This window comes from Bos indicus x Bos taurus, chromosome 2 (assembly GCF_003369695.1).
Source record: "Bos indicus x Bos taurus breed Angus x Brahman F1 hybrid chromosome 2, Bos_hybrid_MaternalHap_v2.0, whole genome shotgun sequence".
NCBI lineage: Eukaryota > Metazoa > Chordata > Mammalia > Artiodactyla > Bovidae > Bos > Bos indicus x Bos taurus.
Window position 1 is genome coordinate 85524804 of NC_040077.1, and position 20296 is coordinate 85545099.

At 40.2% G+C, this 20296-nt stretch overlaps 1 protein-coding gene across 9 annotated transcripts in view; it reads right to left on the reverse strand.

The window, feature by feature from the left end:
- ANKRD44 (ankyrin repeat domain 44) overlaps positions 1-20296 on the reverse strand; it is a 312052-nt gene that overhangs the window by 52581 nt on the left and 239175 nt on the right. For all 9 annotated transcript variants that reach the window (XM_027563508.1, XM_027563498.1, XM_027563489.1 and 6 more), the window contains exon 16: positions 19831-19942. In XM_027563508.1, the coding sequence (XP_027419309.1) occupies positions 19831-19942 (112 nt within the window). The remainder of the gene's footprint in view (positions 1-19830; positions 19943-20296) is intronic.

Genomic DNA, 20296 nt, shown 5'->3' on the forward strand with positions numbered 1-20296 from the left:
TTAAAGTGATTTTAACCAAAGAAAGAAAGAAGATTCTGGGGTATGTTCTCTATTTTAATGTACATTCCCTTCTAAACTAATCCAGTGGCCTTTCACTGTAACTTGGCCACGACACCCCTGCTACTGCTGCTGCTGCTGCTAAGTCACTTCAGTCGTGTCCGACTCTGTGCGACCCTATGGACGGCAGCCCACCAGGCTCCCCCGTCCCTGGGATTCTCCAGGCAAGAACACTGGAGTGGGTTGCCATTTCCTTTTCCAATGCATGACAGTGAAAAGTGAAAGTGAAGTCGCTCAGTCATGTCCGACTCTAGCGACTCCATGGACTGCAGCCTACCAGGCTCCTCCATCCATGGGATTTTCCAGGCAAGAGTACTGGAGTGGAGTGCCATTGCCTTCTCCGAGGACACCCCAGACCACCAATAACAAAGTATCCTACTTCTCCCTTATTACAAATTCACAATATCCATTGTTGCAATTAAAATCTTCCTTCTGATATAGTTAGTTACTTTGGGTCAATTAAATTCAAGCCTCCTTCTGTTGGCAAACCATCAGGTTATTTTTGTTTTGAAAGTTCTTACCTACAGAAAGTTGTATAAATAAACCATGGTTATTCCTAGTTGTGCTTGGGCTCTGAGAGCACAGCATGCTCAGAAACAGACCTGAGCTCCTGGCATGAGCACATCTACGTCTACGTGTGAAATTACTCATATGCCGCTCTTTCTTATCTGTGAAATGCTGATGACTCACAAACAATAGGACCCAAACTTCTAAAAATGGTAAGCTTCTACTGAATCCAGCTAGGAGGAGGTACCAGTCTGGTTAAATTAGAATATATGTTCAGTCAGCTGCTCTCTACATGCGCCTTCTGAATTATTTAATAGTAAACTTGTTGAAGAGATGCCTTCATCTCTTCCCAGCACTAGTGTGGACTCCCAGCTATAGCTCACCAATATATAAAGATCTATTTTAACTGTCTGTGATCACTGAGAATACTATTCTATAGGCCAGAGGTTCTCAACCTATAAGACTATAACCACCAATGGACATCTGGCAATGTCTGGAGACATTTCTGATTGTTGAAAATTAGAAGGGGTATTGATTTCTACTGGCATCTGGTGGGGAGAAGCCAGGGATGTACAGGGCATTCTATAATGCACAGGCTAGTACCCCTCCCCCAGAACAAAGAGTAACCGCATTTAATATGTCAAGAATGCCAATGTTGAGAAATCTCACTTCAAGGGAATGAAATAAAAGTAGGTAAAAGAAAAGTATCCTCGCTGAATCTTTGGAAAGGGTTACCATCCAAGAGGCCTTCCCAGGTAGTGCCAGTGGTAAAGAACCCACCTGCCAATGCAGGAGACGTGGGTTCGATCCCTGGGCTGGGAAGATCCCCTGGAGAAGGGCGGGGCAACCCACTCCAGTATTCCTGCTGGGAGAATACCATGGACAGAAGAGCCTGGCAGGTACAGTCCAAAGGGTCACAAAGAGTCGGATACAATGGAAGCGACTTAGCACGCATGCACACACCATCCAAGAACTATATAGATCTGACTTAGAACTTCATAAGAGGACAAGTTACTAAATAGAAGCCCTATGATGGGAGTGCCCAATATACTGTCATGAAGGAGTTTGGTAAACATGAATCCATTAGTATATAGACCAAGTTTCAGAGAAAGTGTAATCATTAACATGAAAGTCTTCACAACTAGGGAGAAACCCACCCTTCACATTTAACTTGACTGCATAGAAAATGTATGAGTTGAATGAAGAATAAAATAGAAAACAGGCCAACCAAACCATCTGAAAGACTTTCAGGTATAGCCTTTTAAAAATCCATCTTAAATCTTTTCTTGTTTGGGGAAGTGTTGGACTTGGAGGATGCAGCCCAAATAAATAATCTTCAGTTGTGACACACGAGAAAACCTCCAGCTATTTTCAGAGTTTAATCATCTTACCCACATTACAGATGCAGGCTATTTGGCAGATGCTCAGAGGAGAGAGTCTTATCAGTCCTCAGCATCTAATTACTTATCTTAGAGAAAATTAGGCAAGATTCCAAGCCTACAGAAGACTCATGTTCTGTCGGGAGTTATTAATTACGAGCAGACTTAAGAAGCATTAATTTGTTTTGCTAATCATGCCAGAGAGTGTATGGCTCTGCCAAATAGCACGGGAAATAGAGACAGGGGAGAAGGTGAGCTGCTCGGCTCAGCTGGTAAAGGGGGAATTAAAACCAGATGGACCCAATTTGTCTTCTTGAGCCAAGTTCCAAATAAAATATTCCTTTTGCTGAAGTTTAAATTAAACTTATGCCTGACTGCCCCACTCCAGAGTAAATCAACTCCTTCTTTTAAGTCAATTTTTTCCTCTTCTTCTTTTTTCAATGATTTCCTGTTTTATTGTTATTGTTATCTTAAAGACTGTGAGATAGTTAAAAGATCACAAACACACATCCCAACACACATCTGCATACACATAGGGGAAAAAAAGATTGGAAGAAACCAGAACAAAATTTAAACAGGGGTTATTTCTGTATGGGATGGTGGGATTACAATTTTCTTTTTATATTTCTATGATGTTTCCAAAATTTCTACAATTAAGCACATATTGGTTTTACAATCAGAAAACAACCTGGAATAGGGTAATTATACTCCTTTGTCCTTCTGTTCCATTTCCTAACTATAATCACTGCTATCTTTTAAATATTAACATGAGTATTTACTCCAAAAAAGGGTAAATAACCATAGATACTAGATCAAGTCAGATCAAAACCTCACCCAGTATCACCTACTTACAGAGTTGGCTATATAACATGTTGCTAGTGGGTAACAGGCAAACATGTTATTCAAGAACTACTTTACCAAAGGACTTCTCAAATTCTCTCTTCCACAGTACATGTACTCATATTCTGGCAATGGATAGTTAGAAGGATGAAAGAGAACAGAAAAGAGTCACAACCAGCCAGTTATGAGACATGTTGAAGGTATAAGGCTCAAACCTAGAAAAGGGTCAGAAGTATAATTATGCTCTGGCTCAGTGTCCAAAGTTGTATGCAACATATACATTCAATGAAACACTTCGACAGACTGTTGATACAAGGTACCTGATGTTGGCTTAAGTGAAGCACCAAAAAGCCCTACAATATATAGCACAGATTCACCTAAATTTCATGGTCATCAAAAATTCAAAGTATTTGTTTTGCTATTAATCCTGCTGCTGCTGCTAAGTCACTTTAGTCGTGTCCGACTCTGTGTGACCCCATGGACGGTAGCCCACCAGGCTCCCCCCTCCCTGGGATTCTCCAGGCAAGAACACTGGAGTGGGTTGCCATTTCCTTCTCCAATGCATGAAAGTGAAAAGTGAAAGTGAAGTAGTTCAGTCATGTCTGACTCTTAGCGACCCCACAGACTGCAGCCTACCAGGCTTCTCCGTCCATGGGATTTTCCAGGCAAGAGTACTGGAGTGGGGTGCCATTGCCTTCTCCGCTATTAATCCTAAGAAAGCTCAAATGACTGAATTTATGCATCTCAAAGCAAGAATTGACAATTCAACTTCAAAAAAAAAAGCACCATTTACTTAAGGTTCAAATGCAGAGTCACATCTAACATTAATAGGTATTACCACTGAAAAGAAATACATCCTCCTAAAGTCTAGATTCTTAAGTAAAAGATAATGAAATTCCTGTATAAGTACAAACTGAAGAAAAAAAATTCCTGTGCCTACCACTCAGTTAATAAGGCTATTTTGATCTAGGTCAATAAGTGAGCAATAAATTATACCCACAATGATCCTGGAAGCAGGTAAGTGATCTTGTCCACTAGCTATTTCTACTTTCATGACATTAACAATGAGGAATTCTTGTTTGATTCATAACAGTTTCCTCATGAGTACAGGAACATATGGATAGTCCCATAGCTTTTTAAAAAATAACAGTCCTAGTAACTCTGTAGTTAAAACATCACTTACTGGATGCCTTCTGTATACATAGTATGGTGACGGATGTTTTGAGGCCACAGAATATGGAAAAGATATGGGTCCAGGTGACATCCCCTGAGGTAAACATGAAAAAATTGGACCAATACCTTGAATCGGAACTCCCTCATCAACTCAGTGTCCTTATGCTGGCCCTTATCTGCTTAAGTCTTCCCAACAGAGCAAAATTTATGTCCTACTTCTCATTCTCCCAAGCTTTTGCTGTCTCAAAGATAAGATGCCAGCAGGTAGTAATATATTCCCTTTTAGGACATTAATTTTCGGCTTAACTGAAATTTAATACCTGGACCCAGAAGAATCACTTCAGTAGCAAGAATTCTACATAACCAGCAAAAAGATCAACCACGAAACACAATATAACTAATGATTCAAAAGTCCTTCTCATGCCCCCTTGCAAATATTCTTTCCACAAGTAACCACTATCCTGACCTCTAACAACATAGATTGTTGTCATTTAGTTGCTAAGTAATGTCTAACTCTATTGTGACCCCATGCACAGTAGCCTGCAAGGCTCCTCTGTCTATGGGATTTCCCAAGCAAGAATACTGGAATGGGGTGCCATTTCCTAAAATCAAATCATTTTCCTAAAACAGAACTACCCTATGATCTGGCCCAGGTGGTGCTAGTGGTAAAGAACCTGCCTGACAATGCAGGAGATGTAAGAGACTCAGGTTTGATCCCTGGGTGGGGAAGATCCCCTGGTGGAGGGCATGGCAATTCACTCCAGTATTCTTGCCTGGAGAATCCCATAGACAGAGGAGCCTGGCGGTCTAAAGTCAACAGGGTCTTTAGCAAAGAGTTGGATACGACTGAAGTGACTTAGCATGCGCACACACACGCACTAGACAAAAAATCACAATATCAGAGATGAAGAATTCCTTCTACAGATTCCTCTTCAGACTAAATACAACCATGGAAGAAATAGTCAGTGAACTTGAAGAGAGGTCAATAGGAATGATCCAAACATTCAAAACAGTGGGAAAAAAGAGAGAGAGGAAGGAAAAAGTAACAATCAATAGCTATCAAACAGTCTAACATATGTGTAATTGGAGTTTCAGAAGATGAAACTAGGGGTTGAGATAAGACAAAGAATCTTATAGAAACCACATATTTTCAACCAAAAAGCTCTTTCATTTATTGCCTGCATTTTTGGCAGTTCACATCACAATGTATGCTGAGTCCACTGGGATGGAACTGGGTTCATTTTATAGTAAGCAGTAACTGGAATAGTGTATGTTCTCAATAAACATTCAGTGAATTAAAAATGAAACCACCAGGTGATGCCACTGTAGGTGATATCCCAATTTTTCATTCAATAGTAAAGAATGTTTTCTTTTAAAGCACTATCTGGAAAAATGTCTTGGGACTATAGTTATGCATATACTAATAATTTCCTACTCCTTCATCTCCAAAGTCACCAAATATTTAAATCAGTGTGGCCTAAAGTTAACAAAGAAAAGCACCAGAGTTGAACTGGGAGATTCAGAGGTGTTCTCTCTACATTCAGACTGTGAATCTTTTGGATTTTTTTCCAACATTGTTTATTGCCTTGTGTTCTGCAAATTAAAGCCACTACAGAGAAGGGATATTACACAAGATGAAAAGAAAAAATAAATGATGTTAATGAAAATTAAAGTAGCCTAGATTTGTCAGTTCACTTAATTTTTCATCTCCCAGTGCATTATTTTGTGTATTAGTCACTTAGTCATGTTTGAATTTATGCGACCCCATGGACTGTAGCCCACCTACTGTAGACTGTAGCCCACCTACTGTAGACTGTAGCTCCTATCTCCATGGGATTCTACAGGCAAGAATACTGGAGTGGCTTGCCATGCCCTCTTCCAGGGGATCGTCCCAAACCAGGGATTGAACCCAGGTCTCTTGCATTGCAGGTGGACTCTACCATCTGAGCTACAAGGGAAGCATTATCAGTTCATTGATAAAACATGAATGCATGAATGCTATCCACAAAGGTTTTGATAATTAGAGAGTCTTTATATAACTCTGTGACATAATGACCACTTAAGCTGTCATCTAAAACAAAAAGGGAGCAGGTCTCCTGGATTTCATACTATTTAAAATGTATTCACGGGGTGGGAGGTGGGAGAGAGGGCCAAGAGGGAGGGGACCTATGGCTGATTCATGTTGATATATGGCAGAAACCAACACAATATTCTAAAACAACTATACTTCAATTAAAAATAAATAAATTTTTAAAAATGTATTCAGTGCCCTATCCATTATCCTCCTGTCAACAAAAGTACTCATCTGAGAACTAATTCAGTTGAAGTTCTGCACTGTAAAACATTTGATTGCATTAAGTGACAGACACATTGAAATGATGACAAGTAGTCAACCCTGTAACATATTCAGGGTCAAAGGTGTTACATTTGATCAACTTCACTTGTTGAGCATACCCAGTTCTTTGTGTGTTACCAGACAAGGCAGTAACATTGCCCTCATGTTTCCATGGTGACTTCTGAGAGCAACTCTTAAGTTTAAGAGTTACCGCTTTTAATCAACTATAGTTTTCATCTAGATTATATTCTCAGTTTACCCTGAATTATATTATCATTGTGTTAATTTACTTTTTGCCTCAGCACAAGGTGAAATTTATTTGCCTAAGGCAAGGAGGGTTTTATTTGAGCGGTAGGGGTAGGCTGGAAAGGGATATAAAATCTGAGGGACATGGTAATATGATTAAAAATTGCAGAAAAAGAGAACAATACCAGATTTGAATACCAAAAAAATTTGCTAATAATAATAATAATAGTCTATGTAACAGTGTAAGTACCATGCTGCACAAAGCCATTTTGCTTACCTGGTCTTAGTCTCCCCCCAAAAGCTGTGTTACCGTCTCTTCAGACACCATTTTTAATGTTACAGTGTAAGTTACCCAGAATAAGCATCAATTCACATCTTAGTGATTCTAGTCCAGTCATTAAAATACACAGTTTCAAAGACAATTTCTACTGATTCAATTAAATCTTGGTGGGATTCTGAAATCTTAGCTAAACACTATAGCCTACTTCTGACTAATGAACATTAAAAGATTTGACACAGATTTAAGTAAGTGGGTAAAGAAAGCTGTTATTATTTTAAGCAAAATTAAAACAGATGGGAGAGACTGACACACATATATTCAGATATGTGCCTGCCTCACATTTAATCTTTTATGAATGGCTGATCCCAGATGGTATGGGATTCAGAAGCACAGTCTGATATACAGCATCCATTTTCCTATTATTCCAATGTACGATATCAGTTATAACTTTTTTATTTGGTGGATAATGCAAATATCATCAAAAGGAAAGAAACCATCATGAAAACTTCTGATATTCTGAAAACAACGTGTTGGTCGATTGGTCTAACCAAGTCCAAACATCCAGCCACATTCTCCATCATTCAACTCATTTCAGGTTTGGTACTACTATTCCACATTCACACAAATGGGGGTTGGGTGGGTAATAAGACAAGGAATCTAGAAATTATGTCGACAAGTATCGGTCAATCTCTCATTAACCACTGAACCTATAAATGGTGTACACCCTCCCCTGAGCTCTCAGAGCATGGCACCTGTACCTCATCTGGAAGATCACATTTTATGTGAATAATGATAAAAACAAGAGACATACAAAATTCTAACAGACCAACAGCACATCTGAGTTTGAACTGCACAGGGTCCAGTAACACGTGGATTTTTTTTTCACTAAACACACACTACAAAACTACACGATCTGCAGCATTGGTCAGATCCTCAAATTTGGGGAGAAAAGGCTATGAAGTTGTCATGTATGCTGTGCTCAGTCTTGTCTGACTCTTTGCAATCCCATGGACTGTAGCCCGCCAGGCTTCCCTTTCCATGGAATTCTCCAGACAAGAATGCTGGAGTGGGTTGTCATTTCCTTCTCCAGGGGATCCCAACCCAGGGATCGAACCCCTGTCTCCAGCATTGCAAGCGGATTCTTTACCCATTGAGCCACCAGGGATGCTCTCAGGCTATACAGAATGTCTTCCCAGTGATCAAGTGAAAGTTATTGTTTACTATTGACAAAACTACTTCTCCAAGTGCAGAATGGCCCGCAGAATTTAAATCCAGTGATGCTATCATTTAGATTATAGGGATCTGCTCATAAGAGGAAATAAATCTTAGTTATCACTGAGCGATATGGTTTTTCTCAATACTCCTTTCAGCTGTTACAAATGAACGGGCCCCTGCTCATCTTTGGAATCTCAGAAGGGCTCTTTGTTGTTGGTTGAATATTGTCATCCCACGACCCTGGAGGCACAGGTGTGTATGTGAACTGCTGGTCTGATTTTAAAATGCTCAGGCCTCTACATTTTCTGTTATTGAATGAGGATCAAGAAGGGACGAGATTGTCAGAGTGACCTGGTACAGACTTCACAAGTGAGGAGTCCTTGGCAGCTGCCAAGGATAAAATGTCTTTGGAGAAACAGTCTTGCTGGGAAGTTGCTCCCCCTCACCCCTGCTCAGTCCACCCCCAGCTGGGAAGGGTCATCCCTGGCAGCTGTTATCATAAGGAGAGGGAGGCCGAGCTGACAGCAGCTGTTACAAAGATAATGAACAGAGATTCCAGGAAGAGGGCTAGGCCCAAGTTAGAGTGGTTTCATGAAAATACATGAAGTCCAGGGGTTGGTGTTGTGGATGGCCAATAAGGATACTTCAGAACTATAGCTGGGGTGGCTTTACTCCTCACAGGGTAGGAAATACTGTAAGCTGGCTCTGCTCTCCTGACAAAAAAAGAAAATACAGACTGCTGGTCAAGACAAGGCTTTCCAGGGAAACGGATGATGCATTCATAACCATTATGGGTATCGTCTGAGGTCCTCCTGCTTCCCTTTGACGAAGCCAGAAGACTGCTCATCTCAGTGATACTTTTGTTTGGACATCACTGTCTTGGTGGATGTGAATTCAGATGCTCTGAGACAGCTTTGTCTTTTAAAGTCTGGAGCTTGCCAGTTCTCCAGACAGAAGAGCATATGGTTAAGAGCTTGGAATTTAGAGTCAGATAAACATGGATTTGAGTCCTTCTATATCACACCAGCTGTAAAACCCAGGGCATGTTACTCCCTTTCCTTGTACTTTACAATACTCACTTGTAAAATATGATTAAAAGCAGGAGTTATCTCACAGAGCTGTTGTGAGATTTAATGAGATGACATATATACAGGGCCTAGCCCAATATTCTTAGAATAAACATTCATTATTACGACTTTACTAAGAATAGGCATGGTTCTTACACTTGTCCCCCAGGAGAAAAGAGAATTAGAGTTTTGTTTTGTGTGAGGGACTGATTCTTTTAAGGACTGAGAGTCTGCTGACATAGGTTGATCAAAGTTCCATGAAATTTGGTGCCATAAAGTTCAGAACCCACGTAGATTCTAGAAGGACCTCTGGATGGAGGTGTCTAGAAGGTCATCTGACAGATGAGCCTGGACTTTGGAGAGGATTGAAGTTAGAGATACAAAATTGCACATTTCCTCCAGGGAAACAAGTGTACAACTGAGTAGGCTGGGCTGTGCAATGCATCCATGTCTACTGTGTTCTGAATAGGGTGTTGTAAGCGCTGGTGTAGTTTAAATGTTGAAAAATTTAGCATTCACGGTGGTCATGGTTAAAGCTGGTTCTTAGATTACACACACAGATAACTGAACTAGGGGCTTATTCAAAGACCATGTTTAACCAGAGGCTGGCTTATCATGTGGGTTGTTCTAACACTTCTTGCCAGCTTCTCTCCACTGCTACTTATGTTTGGGGAATGCAAATTGATATTAATATCAGAAATGTAAAATAATCAAAAGCTAAATTTTCTGCAGAAAAAAAATGCTATCTTTTTTTTCTGATAAGGTCAACCAAAGTTACAATGCTAGTAAAAGGGGAAATCTGAATTTGGTCTGGTTCTAGGTGCTGTACACTGTGCCAGTCTGCTGAACTACAGAAAAGTCAAGTGGCAATGTCTTTGTCATATTTTCATTCAATTCAATGTAGTTTAGGGGATTTGCCTGGAGATGTTTTCTTTGACCTGTGGATTATTTAGAAGCCTGTTGTTTACTTTTCAAGTATTGGAGATTTTCCTGGTATCTGTTACTGATTTTTAGTTTTACTTCATTGTGGCAGGAGAACACACTCTTTATGTTTCCAATTCTTTCTCTTTTATTGAGGGTTTGTTTTATGGTTCAGGATATCATGGGCATTTGAAAAAAGAGTATGCATTTTGTTGTCAGGTAGAATGGCCTATAAATGTTGATTAGATCACGTTGGCTGATGATATTACTGAGCTTTTCCATATGCTTGATGATTTTCTATCTAGTTCTTTCAATTGTTAAGAGAGAGGAGCTAAAGTCTCCAATTATAATTATGGATTTCTATATATCTTTTCATTTCTATAAGTTTTTGATTCACATAGTACGTCTGTTGTTTAGTGTATATATATTTAGGGCACTTTCCTTGCAGGAGTTCCACTCTTTATTGAGCTGCTTATCCTGATATCCTTTTCCTTGGACTCTGGTAGCAGCTGAACTGCCTTCCTACCCATCTCAGGCCTGCCTAAGATGGGTCTGTAACTGCATAGGAGGATGGGTCTGTAACTGCATCTTAGGACTGCCTAAGATGGGTCTGTAACTGCATAGGAGGACGGGTCTGTAACTGCATAGGAGGATGGGTCTGTAACTGCATAGGAGGAAAACAAGGAAGAGGGGGAGGAAGAGGGAGGATCAGTATAGCTTTATAGATTTTGAAGAAAAAATAATAATAAAGGAGAGGTTGGAATAAAAATTTGGAGTTGATTTTGGGAAGCAATCAAATCTAAAGAAAAGGTCAAGCCACAGAAAAATACAATTTCATTTTCTCTCTCACCTGTGGATTCTATGAAATACCTTCCTAACAGGATAGTCACCACAAAACTTACAAACTAGCATTTAAGTTTCATCACTAAGTTAAGCTCGATCATTTACAACTGCAATTAATTTGTTCAACAATTTGGTACCTGATACTTGGTACTTGGCATTACTAGAATCTATGTCTTATAAAGTTTGTATTTAAATTCACATATACTTAAAGGGTAATAGTTTCTTTTTCTTTGGATTTCAGTGGCAATCTTTCCTAAAACAATGACTCTTAAGCATGTGACTTTGTGTTGAACCAGTGAGTCATGGGGTATAATCAAACTAACTTTTTTTTCCCTTTCCTATACCTGGTATAATCTTTATGAGGTTACTTCTTTTCCTGCCACCTCAGATAAAATCTCCAACAAATAACAAAAAGTTCTCTGGGCCCTTTAGTCTCAAACATAACTTCAGGTCAGCAAACTAAAATATCTGTTCCCATGTACAGTTACAAACACTGGATGCTGTTTCATGCAAAGCTTCTTTCCGCCTCCCCTAGTGGGGAAGGGACAAGACCGACTTCTCTCTTACCCAGACTATGGCTTCTCTTCTTCCATCCCCCTCTTGGCCGCTTCTGCGTCCCCCAGGACTGAAGAGAAGAGGGAAAAGCAGGACATGGAGGGGACAGGGACAATGGTCTTACTGACGGCACCTTTCTGGCAGTGATCCTCTGACTGGGTCAGATCTTTAAAATTGTCTCCTGGATGCTTACTCAGGTTCTCCAACAATTTCCCAACTTCCCTGGGTGAGAGTCCCTCTTTGCTGGTAGCTCACATTTTCCTTTCCTTCCAGGCACCCTGCATCTCCCCACACTTACAGGCAGCCCTCTTGAGTAGCATCCAGCGGAACTCCAGGCCAGCTCTGGCCCCTGGCTCACATTTGGACATTGGGAAACAGACTCTCTTGACCTGTCACTGGCGGGGGTAGAGTATTTCTCAATCACAGGCCTCTTTATTTAACTTCCCAGCAAGCAAGCTTAAACCAGAGCCATTCAGTCCTCTTTAGATTCATCACATGCCAGTCCACTCAGCCCCTTACACTGTGTGGGATACATATGAGATATCCAAGCAATCTCCGTGAAACTTCTTTGGCTGGGCTTGGGATCAGGAAAAAGGATCCTTTCTCTCATGCTGTAGGGGCAGGGAGTAGTGGGGAGATCTGAAGCAGAACTATCTGCTCTCGGACCTCCAACCTCTTCAAGGGGCCAGGGGGCCATGGGGTACAAAACTACTATCTGACTTTGAAATGTGGGGGCAATGGTTCCACTGTTCTGAGTTCTTAACTGAAGGTGGAATTTGAAATTGTTCATATTAATACATCTTATGGAATGGTTCTTTCATCGGTTGCCAAATTCATTCATGGTAAAGCCAAAAATTTTTCTGTTTTTGCTCTATTACATAGAAATAAGTGGAACATTCTGTCACAATTACTGCCTATTTCAATGCATGGACTCATATCCAAATTCTTTTTTTTTTTTTTTTCATATCCAAATTCTGATTCAAAATTTGTGGCTTATATTTTTATTCATAGCAGTAAGGAGGCTGCCAACAGCATCAAAATATCTGTGCCCACCCTTCTGCTCCCTCCCTTAAAAAGAGTTCCCTATACGATTTTATGTTCCTCTTCAACTGAATTAACTAGAAGGAAACACAAGACTAGCATTGTTGAAGTTTTCACTGCCCATTGGAAGTCTGCCTGCTGGAAGGTCATGTATACCCTCAGGTCCATCTCTTAGCAGTACTTCTGGGGACAGAAAAAAGCCATCACAGACTCGATTGGGGCTGGGGTTCAAGTTCACTGGGTTTTCATCATGTCCTCAGCTGACTGTTAAGCAGCTCTCCTTTTTTTTAATTTAACCCCTCTTCTCTATCCTGCTTTCTTAGTCTTGAAAAGCTTAATTAGACACTGCCAGTGTAAGCACATCTTATACAGAGCCAAGTGCTAACAGTTTACTGAAACCCTTTGATAAATACAAGACACACTTAAAAGCAGCAAAATTTTAGTGCTTTGTTGCCCAAGATACAATTACCTCCAGAGAATCCCAGAAACTCCTAGAATATACATGCAGGGGCATCTGTTGCCCCTATATACTCTTAAAGTTGAAGTTCAAATTAGCTCACAACAATGAAAAAGGGAGAAGGTCCCAAGCCAAATTCCAAGTAGAATCTTGGACTGAATTTAGTCCTAAGCCTGGCATTTTCAAACAATCTCTCTAAATTTTTGTAGATAATTGATGTAATTATATTGGTACATATATTTTTCCATCTCAATAACAAAGCCACAAAAGTCTTTGTTTCACAGACAAATCTTCAATGTTACAAAAGAAAAATAGGATGCCCATATAAACTCACCAATTCCAAATAGGGGCATGACTCTGATTTTTCTCTCCAGAGTCGGTAAGAACACATTCCAGATAAAGAAAAAGGGAGGCACAGAGCTCTCCTTTGCCAACTCCCTTCCTCCACTCAAACATGAGTTTTATTCAGACACAAGATGCTTTCATAGCCAAGTCTCCATACCGCTTTGATATTTTGATCCCAATTGAATATGACTGATCACAGCTCTCAGCATACATTTGTGGGCAGATTTTTGCTTGCACACACAGTACATATATCTTTGATCAGGACCAGCTGAAAATACTGGCCTAAGTAGGCAGACTTGGCAGAACACTGAACCTTGGCTATTCTATTAAGGCTAAGGGGTTCACCCTACTTTCTAGAAGTATTTTGCTCATGGAATGAATTCAATATAACTTTCTATAAGGAAAATAGAATGAAAACAACTAAAATAATTTCTGCTCCTTTTTGATTATAGCAAAATAGACTGAACACAACACATGGTTTACAAACTCAAGCTTATGATCATACACAGGAACCATAAACCATGAATGCCAAGTAAACACAAAGTTAAGTGTCAGAGTCAAATAAAATATGCATCAAATTTAATGAAACGAATTTAATGATATGCATAATCACAGAAATTGCTCCCTGGGAAGAGAAGCAAAAGAGAAATTTTACCAACCTCACAAATCAGCTACTCTGATGGCCACCCATCCTTTTTAATCCTACTCCATCCCCAAAGGGCAAAGGCCCTACTAGGCCCTACTAGTAATATTTGTAATATTTGTACCATAGCCACATGTGGCTGGCAGCTCCAGTTGGTTGGTACAAACCTCACAAATCAGCTACTCTGATGGCCACCCATCCTTTTTAATCCTACTCCATCCCCAAAGGGCAAAGGCCCTCACAAATCAGCTACTTGGCCACCCATCCTTTTTAATCCTACTCCATCCCCAAAGGGCAAAGGCCCTACTAGGCCCTACTAGGCCCAGGGACCACAAATACTCATTTGCTCTCTCCACTCCTTCTACAGGCCACAAACATAGGCTAGGAAGTGTGACCGAAAGAAGGGTCTCCCTGGAACTCCCTGGTGCTCCAATGGTTACGACTCCACACTTCCACTGAAGGGAGCACAGGTTTGATCCCTCATTGGGGAGCTAAGACCCTGAGAGTCTTCTGGCATGGCCAAGGGGGAAAAAAAAAACCCAAACAAATGAAAAGAAAGATCTCCGTGCATAATTCTTGCTCAGAGGCTCAAAGAAGCCATTAAGAGCTTCCAGAAACATGTCTTCCCTTGTCATAATTCTAGCATCTAACCCAGTGGATTCAACTTGTAAAACAGATAATCTCCCAGGTGCTTGTGTCATGAGACAAGGGAGAATACTGGCATGGTGGTGGTGAGTCTTAGAAATGTACCTCTTAGTGAATGCTAGTTAAGTGGTTTGCTTTCCTAACATCTAGAATTCAAAGAAATGGTCGCTTTAAGGAATATGAAGGCATCTTGCTAGTGAGAAAGTTAAAGTTAGAAAAGATGTCCTTTAAAAAGTCCACTTATTGTTCAAAAACAGGCCTTACTTTCATCACAAGGAAAAACACATTTTCCTTCTTTCTTATCTATATGAGATGATGGATGTTAACTAAGTTTATTACGGTATTCATTTCACTACATATGTAAGTCCAGTCACTGTGATGTATGCACTAAAATATACAGTGCTGCAGGTCAAGTATGTATACAATTGCCAAGAATCATTATCACTTTGCAAATCACACAGTGTTGATCTAATGAAGAGGATAATTTCATTATCATATAGAACTTGTGAAACTTTCTGTAGACAGAAAATCTTTTCACTGGATAACAGAAATAATGGCCCTGAAATGACTTCCTGAAAAATGAAAATAACATGCAATATATTATTTACATAGAAATGAGGTGTTACAGGATAATCATTCTCTGAGTTACTACACAATGAGATTAAAGATGAACTCATCAAAGTACTTTTCAGTTCAGTTCAGTTGCTCAGTCATGTCCAACTCTTTGCAACCCCATGGACCACAGCACTCCAGGCCTCCCTGTCCATCAACAACTCCGGTAGCTTACCCAAACTCATGTCCATTGAGTCGGTGATGCCATCCAACCATCTCATCCTCTGTCATCCCCTTCTCCTCCTGCCCTCAATCTTTCCCAGCATCAGGGTCTTTTCCAATGAGTCAACTCTTCACATGAGGTGGCCAAAGTATTGGAGTTTCAGCCTCAACATCAGTCCTTCCAATGAGCACTAAGGACTGATCTCCTTTAGGATGGAATGGTTGGACCTCCTTGCAGTCCAAGGGACTCTCAAGAGTCTTCTCCAACAAACACCACAGTTCAAAAGCATCAACTCTTTGGTGCTCAGCTTTCTTTATAGTCCAACTCTCACATCCATACATGACCACAGGAAAAACCATAGCCTTGACTAGATGGACCTTTGTTGGCAAAGTAATGTCTCTGCTTTTGAATATGCTGTCTCAGTTGGTCATAACTTTCCTTCCAAGGAATAAGCGTCTTTTAATTTCATGGCTGCAATCACAATCTGCAGTGATTTTGGAGCCCCCCAAAATAAAGTCAGTCACTGTTTCCACTGTTTCCCCACCTATTTGCCATGAAGTGATGGGACTGGATGCCTTGATCTTAGCTTTCTGAATTTTGAGCTTTAAGCCAACTTTTTCACTCTCCTCTTTCACTTTCATCAAGAGTTTCTTTAGTTCTTCTTCACTTTCTGTCATAAGGGTAGTGTCATCTGCATATCTGAGGTTATTGATATTTCTCCCGGCAATCTTGATTCCAGCTTGTGCTTTATCCAGTCCAGAATTTCTCATGATGTACTCTGCATATAAGTTAAATAAACAGGGTGACAATATACAGCCTTGACGAACTCCTTTTCCTATTTGGAACCAGTCTGTTGTTCCATGTCCAGTTCTAACTGTTGCTTCCTGACCTGCATACAGATTTCTCAAGAGGCAGGTCAGGTGGTCTGGTATTCTCATCTCTTTGAGAATTTTCCATAGTTTGTTGTGATCCACACAGTCAAAGGCTTTGGCATAGTCAATAAAGCAGAAATAGATGTGTTTTTTTGGAACTCTCTTGCTTTTTTGATGATCCAGTAGATGTTGGCAATTTGATCTCTGGTTCCTCTGCCTTTTCTAAAACCATCTTGAACATCTGGAAGTTCACGGTTCACGTATAGCTGAAGCCTGACTTAGAGAATTTTGAGCATTACTTTACCAGTGTGTGAGATGAGTGCAATTGTGCAGTAGTTTGAGCATTCTTTAGCATTGCCTTTCTTTGGGACTGGAATGAAAACTTACCTTTTTCAGTCCTGTGGCCACTGCTGAGTTTTCCAAATTTTCTGGCATACTGAGTGCAGCACTTTCGCAGCATCATCTTTCAGGATTTGAAATAACTCAACTGGAATTCCATCACTTCCACTTGCTTTGTTTGTAGTGATGCTTCCTAAGGCCCACTTGACTTCACATTCCAGGATGTCTGGTTCTAGGTGAGTGATCACACCATCGTGATGATCTGGGTCATGAAGATCTTTTTTTGTACAGTTCTTCTGTGTATTCCTGCCACCTCTTTTTAATATCTTCTGCTTCTGTTAAGTCCATACCATCTCTGTCCTTTATTGAGCCCATCTTTGCATGAAATGTTACCTTGGTATCTCTAATTTTCTTTTTCTAGTCTTTTCCATTCCACTGTTTTCCTCTATTTCTTTGCACTGATCACTGAGGAAGGCTTTCTTATCTCTCCTTGTTATTCTTTGGAACTCTGCATTAAATGGGTATATCTTTCCTCTTCTCCTTTGCTTTTTGCTTCGCTTCTTTTCACAGCTATTTGTAAGACCTCCTCAGACAGCCATTTTGGTTTCTTGCATTTCTTTTTCTTGGGGAAGGTCTTGATCCCTGTCTCCTGTACAATGTCACGAACCTCTGTGCATAGTTCTTTAAAATAGCACGAAGTACTTTAAAATAGCACAAACTATCAAGATTATAATAACAAACTCTGAAATAAAAGTTCATATGTCCAACGATGACAGATGGTTTTCATAGAGAAAACCAGTGAAAGACAGCTATGTGTTAAGCACACTTTGGAATGCAGGTTCATATGAATAGTTACAGTAGTAAACCTTTATTCTGCCACTGATTAACACACACACACACACACACACACACACACACACACTTTGTGAGGAGCCTTTCTTTCGTGGGATCTAAAAGATCCTATTTGCTGACAGGTCTAGATCAACTTCTACGACTGGTATTAGAAGGAAGAAGTGACTGCCTTAAGTCCTACCAAGATTTTGTCCTATGTCAAAAAGCCTTGGGTGGTGGTAGAGCTTTGACCAACAATGTGGTAAAAAAAAATTTTAAATCAAGGTTCCTGATCATGGCCCCACTTTCTCCACTGACCAGAGCTATGACTTTGGACAACCCAGTAAATCCCCCCGTGATTTGGTTTGCTCACCTGTAAGATAAGAGATTGCCCCTTGGCCACTTAAGATTCTACTCTAAATTCAATTTAATTTAGAAATTAATTGAAATCACTGGCTTCCTACATCTTCCTATGGAACTGGGTGGTTTTAAAATATATCTACAAATTCTCTGATACTCCTCCCTTTGGAAGGTGGAGTCAATGCTTCACCTCTCTGGATTTTGTGACTGCGGCAATGAACAGATGCAACAAAACATGAACTTCAAGGCTAAACCATTAAAAGTAATACGGTCTCTTCCTTTCACTTGCTAGAACTCTTGCTCACACTGTCTCCTAGGGCAGACGCCTTGGGCAACGTGAGCACCATATAAAACAACCACTTATTCTGGAAACACCATGCTAGAGAAAACCACATAGAGAGAGAGAAAGGCCAAGGAACGTCAACAATCTGAACCTTCCTACCCAGGTGATTGACAAGTGAGAAAAGAAGCCTTTGAAATTATGCCAGCCCCAGACACCGTCTGTAACCTCACAGGATATGAACTACAACTGCTCAGCTAAGTCACCCGTGAATTCAGAGATAATAAGTGATAAATGTTGTTTTAAGTTACTAACTTTTTAGGGTGATTTGTTATGCAGACACAGTAACTGGAAAAGGAATAATGATAGAATTACACTGGAGAGAGAAAGTATGCCACCTCCAAAGTCAAGCGAGGAAATCTTTAGCATCCACAAGAACCTCAGAAAAAGAAGACTTGGAAGTCTGCAGGAATGACGAAGACAGGTAAAATTCACCAATAAATAAAAGTCAACAGTAGAATAATCACCTCTTCATTTTCAAACTGGGTGGTCTTCATGAACAGTTTCCCACAATCACAGTTAACAGAAATGTAGTAAGAATGACCCTAAGTGGAACCATCTGAAACCAGCAGCAAGACCAAAGGTAAAGGATCTTGCTGTGGCAACTTTGAGTCATTTCCATGTAGGAGCTCACACTATTGCTCTCAGGCTTTCTGCCTTATGCCTTTCTCAATAAACTGCGCAGTTGATAAGGGGCAAGTATTTCCCCAAACATATTTCAAAAAACTCTGAAAAGTAGAACTTCTCCTTCAAAAGAACAAGGAAAAGAGATGGAGTCCAGTAAGGAAGGTGACACCGATCACTGGATCAGAAAGTGAGCCTGGGATACCCCATGTATCCTGGTGAGGCTGAACCAAGGGTGATGATCAGAAGATGCCAAATGGTAGCCTGCAGGAAGGATTCAACCACAAACCCATATTTTTTTTTCTTTCTAGCCCACCCAGTGTTTTCAAAACAGGAAATTCCACATAAAAAGCCTAGATTTGTAGTTTCTCCTGAAACACGGGAATTCTAGCAAGCCTGGGTTTGCAGTACCACCTGGTTTCCATCAGCTACTGCTGACTAGCTGTTTCTCCCCTTAAACAGAGCTTGCCCTCTCTATTTGCCACAGTTCCCACCACCCCCTATTATTCCATACGTGGGTTCACTTCACTTATTTTATATTTTTGTCCCTGTAGACATCTGAGTTTGCATCTGGTAACCTATACCAACAGAGGAATTTCAGACTCCAAATCAAGTGTTTCTTGATCACTATAGGTTTGAAATGAGGGCTGGTTTAAAAATTTCAGTAAATTCTGCTGTTACACTCTTGCCAATTTCTTTCCCTAAACTATAGATGCAGGACTATGACAAACCCATGTGCCTAATGGTTATGTCATCTTATGACACATGTTATCAAATACTGGGGTGCTAAGCATGACTCTGGAAATATATACTGCTTCTCTGATACATCCAAAGTATCTTCAAAATAGAAACTGTGTCTGTACCAGAGTCTAACATTCCTAGTCCAAGTTAATGTGGAAATGAATCAATTGTTAGTTAGCTCTGAGATTGGAATGGTAATAAATGGAACAAAGACAGCTACATATTATAAAGGGAAACAATTTAATCATTTGCCAAAAAATTGCCTGATCAATTTAATCCAGGTGATTTCTAGTGGGGGCTGAATTAGGCAGTAAGGGTCTGTTGAGAGATTCAGACCAGCTTTTTCAGGCTTGGGTATATGTGTGTATATGTTAGAGAAAACAAATCAAAACAGCTCACCAATTCCAGACACTGTCTGTGGCCATAGGCAGCAGCATAATGTATGCTATTATAGCCTTCCTTGTCCCGGATAGATGGATTTGCATCATGTTGAAGCAGAAATTCTAGACATCTGTAAGTATAAAGATGAGATGTTATTTCAGAAAACATCCCTAGACCAAAAGGGATAATCAATGTTAATGTTCTCTTACTATCAATGTGCCACAAAGAGCTTTGTGAGTTGAAGTGTTTCTTTAAAGATTCTACAGCAATTAGGGCTTATATATTGGATGTTTTATGTGTATTTTGTGCATCTATCTTTATCTCAGCTTAAAATAGCCATTCTAGAATTCAGGAAAGGTTTTAGGAACTAGAAGAAGGTCAAAGTTGCTCAGTCGTGTCTGACTCTTTATGACCCCATGGAATACAGTCCATGGAATTCTCCAGGCCAGAATACTGGAGTGGGTTGCTGTTCCCTTCTCCAGGG